Genomic DNA, 6,203 nt, shown 5'->3' on the forward strand with positions numbered 1-6,203 from the left:
AATTACAACGAATATTATGCGCATTGCATTATGTGTCTTGAATAATTCGATCTAAAGCATTTGCAGTTGAATTAAATTTGTTAATGTTGCGTGCATCTGAAAATATTACTCAGTACTTACATCCAACGATTCCCCAGTCGTGTGACCAGAAGGACCGTCTTTGCCAAAAACATTAGGCAACTGCTCAAAGTATTTATAGGGAGGCTCAAAAATGTGGCTCTGAATAAGGGGTTTCACAAGATCAACAAAAGACGTCGTTGGGGTGGGGATGAACGAAGTGTCTACACCTGGTGGTTGAATATCTGAAGAATTCAAATAATCATTTACGAATATGATTTCAAAAATTCCGAAAACTTACTCGGAAGATTAACTTCAAAATTGCCCAGATTTTTATTCAAATCCAAGTCGATTTCCGGAGTTTCGTGAGCATTAGTTAACGACAAGTGTAACTTGATATCCTCGTAATCATGATGTTCTTCTTTAGGCAAATGCAGAATATGTATTTCCTTATCCCTTGTGTAGCCTCCAGTTTTGAAGTTGTCAAAATCGTTAACTCCCCGTAAAGAGCTTAGAGTTGAGGATATGGTGTAAAACTTGTCTTTTTCCAGCTGAACATGCTTGCCACTGGGGAACGATCCCGATTTTATTTGACCTACTGATTGTGGATTGAAATTATCACTGTAAAGGTAGTGATCAATGTAGTATCGCCCATTTTGTAGCACGTCTAGGGGTGTTTTCTTGGTCAGAATCCTGGGCCTTGGAAAGGAAAAGCTGGGTGACCTTTTTAGAGGATTTGGGCTGGACGTGAACCTCTTTAGCGGTGTTCTTAGTGAGAAACTCATCGGGTCATGAGAGGCTGCTGCGAGGAAACTCAGAGTCAGACATATCTAGAAAATCGTAGATGTATTTCAAAGTTTATAATAACATATTCTTCAAACTGCCAATTTATTTCTAATAGTTTCAATTAGCATTTTAATTGTCTAAAAATGTTACCTTTATGTCCATTAAGTCACGAAAAGCACTTTCGTGATGGATTTGCGGTGGTTTACTTTATTGCTTTTTCTAAAGTTATATAATAAATATTAAATATGAATTACTTTTTTCAAATTGTCGAAACAGGAGTTATGAATTCCTTTGGGAGTAATATACTCGATTGCTTGCATGATATTGGTATACGTATATGATTCCTTTGTTTCTTTTTAATGAGGAAAAATGTTCCAGGTGTTCGTGTTTGATTAAGTCGTTTTCATAATGTAATCAAATGTTCCTTGAATATAAATAACGGGAACCTTTACCAATAATTGGAATCAACTTCCTTTTACAATCAAACGGTGCCAATACTTTCTAAATATAATAAGTATGGTAAATCGTTTGAAGGGAAAATAGCATTCTTTCCGTTTTTGGTCATATTTTATGCTTCACATTCGTATTATATACTTTATTATACAATTCCCCATTGACCTCCCTAGAATGGATATTGTTTTCCTGGGTTTAATACGTGATTTATCAACGTTCTCAAAGAGTATCCTTTCGTCGTCCCCTTTTGCACATTTTGCCGGAATAATAGTTACAAGACTTAGTTGAATAATTTCTCCATAAACTGGATTTATACCTCTGTTTTCCTTTCGTGAAATCAGCAATAACACTTTGTATATTTAATTACCGAACCGACATTTAAGGTGAAAAGGATGACTAGCCTTAATTGACCGCCTAGGTACTTAGGTACGTGTTTAGCGATAATTTGAAAACATACCACTTTGCAGGCTTTCACCACAATAAAAATATTTGTTGTTACTTACACGTGTTATTAATTAGTTAACAAAACATAATCGCTGTTTCACTTTTTATACGAAAACTTTTTAACATCGAATCATGCGTTTAATCAGGATTTACCAATAGTTGTAAAGACGCTAATAGTGTTATTAACGAAGACATTGTCCCGAATCTTGTTGTCAACAATCTCAATCAAGTAAAGCCTCTTCCAATGTCTCGGTTAATATCAAGATTAATAACGTAACTAGAGGTTTAATCTCAAGGGATTTTATTCTACGCCAGTTCCTAACATCGGCGTTGTATTCGTAGCACAGCTCGACAACCAAATTTATTATCCTTGAAGTTGGTTTTGGCGCTAAAAAGATAAAATTGGTTTCTCTTCGACGGCAGCCCAACGGCGGCTCAACGCCAACTTCACATCCGATGCCGCATATAAATGGGGCGATTAAATTAATTATTTAATATTTAATTGATTGTTGGCTTAATTTTTAAAATGAATTTATTGGCATTTATTTTTCAGTGCCAAAGTTAATACCACATCTGAATCAGAAATGGTTTTCGTATAAACAAATTTAATTCATCAATCGAAAATTTGCAGTTATCATGAAAATTAATAATGCTGCTTGCTATGGAATTAGAAGATTTGCTACAAAAGCTGCAAGGTCTTATTGATTTTTTTTGTTTTCAATATTTTATATTTGAAACAAAACATCGAATAAGAATATTACGTTACAGGTATTCAAATTACATATTGAAAATGTATTATGCTCATCTGATAAATGGGTAAATTTGCCTTTGGTGTTTCATTTTTAATAGATTCCATTCCCCTAATTCTTTCAATATCTCTAAATTTAATTCGTTCTTAAAAATATATGAAACAGTACGCATATGTTTGTAAATGAACAATGCGGTAATGCAATTTCGGTTTTTCATTATGGCGTAACTGATCGTCTGTCGAATGACATGTACAAATTCCACATATAAAATATTTTTTTTCGTTCTATACGTTGTGATTTATTCATATAAATGGATAACCGTCCATGTTTTTTGATGAGATCCGTTTTTCCAGCGCGCCCTATTAATTGAAAAATTTTACGCCTCTCTTGCTGGATAAAAACTGTAAATAAAACTCCAAAACACTTTTTTGTATTTTTTGTCGTGCCTGTAATTGGTCGAATAATGAGTCTCCACCATCCTTCCGTTTTTGTCCGTACATAGACCATCATCATAGCTCACTATTTACCTATACGGATTTTCGCTGTAATTGAAACCTCATTATAATTGTTCGAATGTTTCATGACTAAATTGAAAACGGTTACTAACTTCCATAAAATGTTTTAACCAAAATTACTTAGCTATTATATACTTAGCTATATGTATATCGATAAATCGGAGTTCAAGAACCTTTGCTGAAATGGCACATTAATTGATAATGATCATATAATTACCGCGGTATCGCCCAATAGAAGTAGCAAGCGTTTCTCTCAAAATCTTCCATTCGTAAGTGGTGTTTTTGTTTGTAGATTACCAGGTGGCTTAAGAACAATAAGCGGAAAATTATAAAACTTTCCTTGTTTTCACTGTAATCTGGCATGTTCGTGAGTGGAACTTTTCGATAGAGAGGCTCTAGTTAAAAGGATATTCTCTATTGGTCATGCTCTTGAGAACATAATATTGTTTAATAAAAATCCCCGGTGCGCCAGCATTGTAACTCACTATTACTCTTTAAACGAACCATGAAAAACTCACATCGAAAATTGCCGACTTTTTAATTAAGACTCGGTACTTTCACGGCCCATGGAAGCCCATTGTTTTACAGACGCGAAAAAAATGTTAATTCATAAGGCGATTACTGTTCCCTTTCAAATCAGGATTAGTTATTGAGTATTCCTTATAAATTTTAATAACGTTTGTTAATCACTTCAGTTAATGATCAAGCTTTTAACGATAACTTTTAAAGCTTTTGTTCGCTGGCATCTCAGGTTCTGCTTGATTCGGGAATAATAATTAGCGTTTTTGCATTTTCTTACTATCTATTTTGTCATTTTATTGGCTCTGTAAAGTAAAGTAAATTGAGACAGGAACAACCGTAAGGAAAATTTTACAAATAAAGTAACTGGTGAAAGTATATCGCACACCCATTTCAAAGAGGAAGAGTCGATCTATAGAATTTGCAACATGCCATATCACAGCACACTATCCGTATCATTGAAGCATTCATTCATTCCGCTGTAATGAATGCGGCATTTGGTGGTATCTGCATTCAAATTTTGATTATAACTTTTTAGAATTGGGTTAAGTTAATAATGGGAATAATGAGAAGTATAATTTTGAGTTTTAGTTATGATCTGATATCCAATAAGTTAGTTTCTTATGAAAGAGAAGAACCTAATCATGGAGGTAAAGTTTTGCAGTGACATGCACTTTTAATTAAAATAATAATTTAGCCATTACTTCAAGCCAAAAGCTTGTTTATGTTCAGTTTAAATAAAAGGCTTTGTAAAGAATTGGAAATGTCAGGCTCATGTTATCATTATGAACGTAATACTGATTAAATTATAATAAATTTAATAATGCAAATAGTAAATTAAATTACATTTTATTAACAATACCTTCATAGAAAATTTAGTTCCCACACAATATTGAAACCAACCGGATGTTCATGATAAATTCAAAGAAAATTTTAAATTTATATTGTATGTTAGTTTCTACAGGGTGCTCGAGAAACATTGGAACAAATTTATATGTTGGTCTATGAGGTCAAAAATAGAACATTAACATGCTTTACAATTTGGTGCTACCATAGGTATTACAGTAATTTACTGCTTAAATCTTTGAAATTAAGTTTTTTTATCATAGCTATACGCCTATCTGAAGAATTAAATGATTTTAATAAACGATAACTAAATACCGTTACTCATAGACAAATACGACTGTAAATTACTTTTAAAATTGACAACAATTCAAGGGGAGATTTGAGCAAACATTCTCGTGCTTCCGACACGTAAAGGACAATAAGTGACATTCCATGAAAATCTCATTTACCTCGGGAAATATCCAGACTGAACTCAATGTCTAAAACTCACTTTTGTTTAATTAAAACCTGTTCGTTATCGAGAGTCTTTTAATTACTATTTTTTAATAAGTTGCGTTGCCTAATGTCTAACCTACCAAAACAATAGCATTCCCATGAACGTGACCATAACATAATAGTTTGAAAATTCTCATTAACGTATAACCATAACTAAAGCAATTTATTTCGGATAATTCAAAAAATCAAATTTTAACACGTTAGTTGTCACAAGTGGATGCGTACATGGAACCCAAAAGAAATTTGTCTTAAAATACCGGCAAATAAAACACAATTATTTAGCTTAGAAACAAATATTACAAAAAATATTCTTACCAACATAAAGGCAATTTCAACTTGTAAGTCTCCAAGAACTCCCATCCTCAAGTCTTCACAACACTGTGTTTACCTTATACTTCGCACCAAAGTTCAATGTCACTGCCATATAATACAACACAACCTTTAATGGGTACCATCGATTCAAGTGTGCAATGGTTCTCGGTGGTACCCACTTCTGCCCCGTCGAATCAAGACCGAAATTATATGAAGCGGGCATTAAACATGAAAAATCGCAAATGAAAGTATCATAACGCTGGAAGAGGATGAAAAATTTGTGTACAGTACCATCGAGGTCGGTCACCCGGTACCAACATCACTCCGGCAAATGCGAAGATTCAATAAGATTTACGATATCTTGCGGAATTGATTGCACCATGTTGGTGTTAGGCTTATGGGTGGCTCAATGGTTATTAACTGTGATTAAGATTTACGTGCACTTAGAAATTGCTTTTTATTTTCAATTTTCAACGACATACGTAATGATGAAATTACTGATGAGAGATTGTTGATCCGGTTGAAAGGACCAACAAATATTTATACGATGATTGACCCGGATTAAGAAACCAGAATATGTATGCTCCTTCTAGTAGGGTCAAAGTGACGTGTCTCCACAAAGTGATCGCCAAGATAATTATGAACTGGACAATTAAATCTAGATAAAACAAACGTAATAAAAAATGGTCTACGACGGATAGCCGGTTGCCACGTTGACTTGGGTCTAGTAAGACACAAGTCTTAACAACAGATTTTTTTTAAATTTTAGACGTGTCACATTACTGTCCTCCCTGTGTATTGATTACCTTCCGTCCCGATTTCCCTGCTGGAGCTCAATTTTCATGCCGTATGCTAGTTTAATTATGCATTAATTGTGTAATGTATATTGATAACTCAAATTGAATTACTATTAAAAACATGAAACATGAAAAAAATTGATAATTACTTGAAAGCAGAGAAATATCAATACAAGATACAGTTTGTAGGTGTTTGTGAATATGTGAGAAACTAGATTACATTTTTCCAG

The 6,203-nt window shown here is 33.5% G+C and overlaps 1 protein-coding gene across 2 annotated transcripts in view; it reads right to left on the reverse strand.

The window, feature by feature from the left end:
* LOC136415913 (uncharacterized) overlaps nucleotides 1-6,203 on the reverse strand; it is a 40,068-nt gene that overhangs the window by 2,533 nt on the left and 31,332 nt on the right. Inside the window, exons 1-3 of one of the 2 annotated variants that reach the window (XM_066400826.1) lie at nucleotides 5,180-5,487; nucleotides 359-887; nucleotides 121-302 (exon numbers count right to left, since the gene is read on the reverse strand). In XM_066400826.1, coding sequence (XP_066256923.1) covers nucleotides 121-302; nucleotides 359-887; nucleotides 5,180-5,224 — 756 coding nt within the window. In that variant the 5' untranslated portion in view covers nucleotides 5,225-5,487. Of the gene's footprint in view, nucleotides 1-120; nucleotides 303-358; nucleotides 888-5,179; nucleotides 5,488-6,203 lie in introns of those variants that run through there. The other variant, XM_066400825.1, reaches the window with a different exon arrangement.

This window comes from Euwallacea similis, chromosome 21 (assembly GCF_039881205.1).
Source record: "Euwallacea similis isolate ESF13 chromosome 21, ESF131.1, whole genome shotgun sequence".
NCBI lineage: Eukaryota > Metazoa > Arthropoda > Insecta > Coleoptera > Curculionidae > Euwallacea > Euwallacea similis.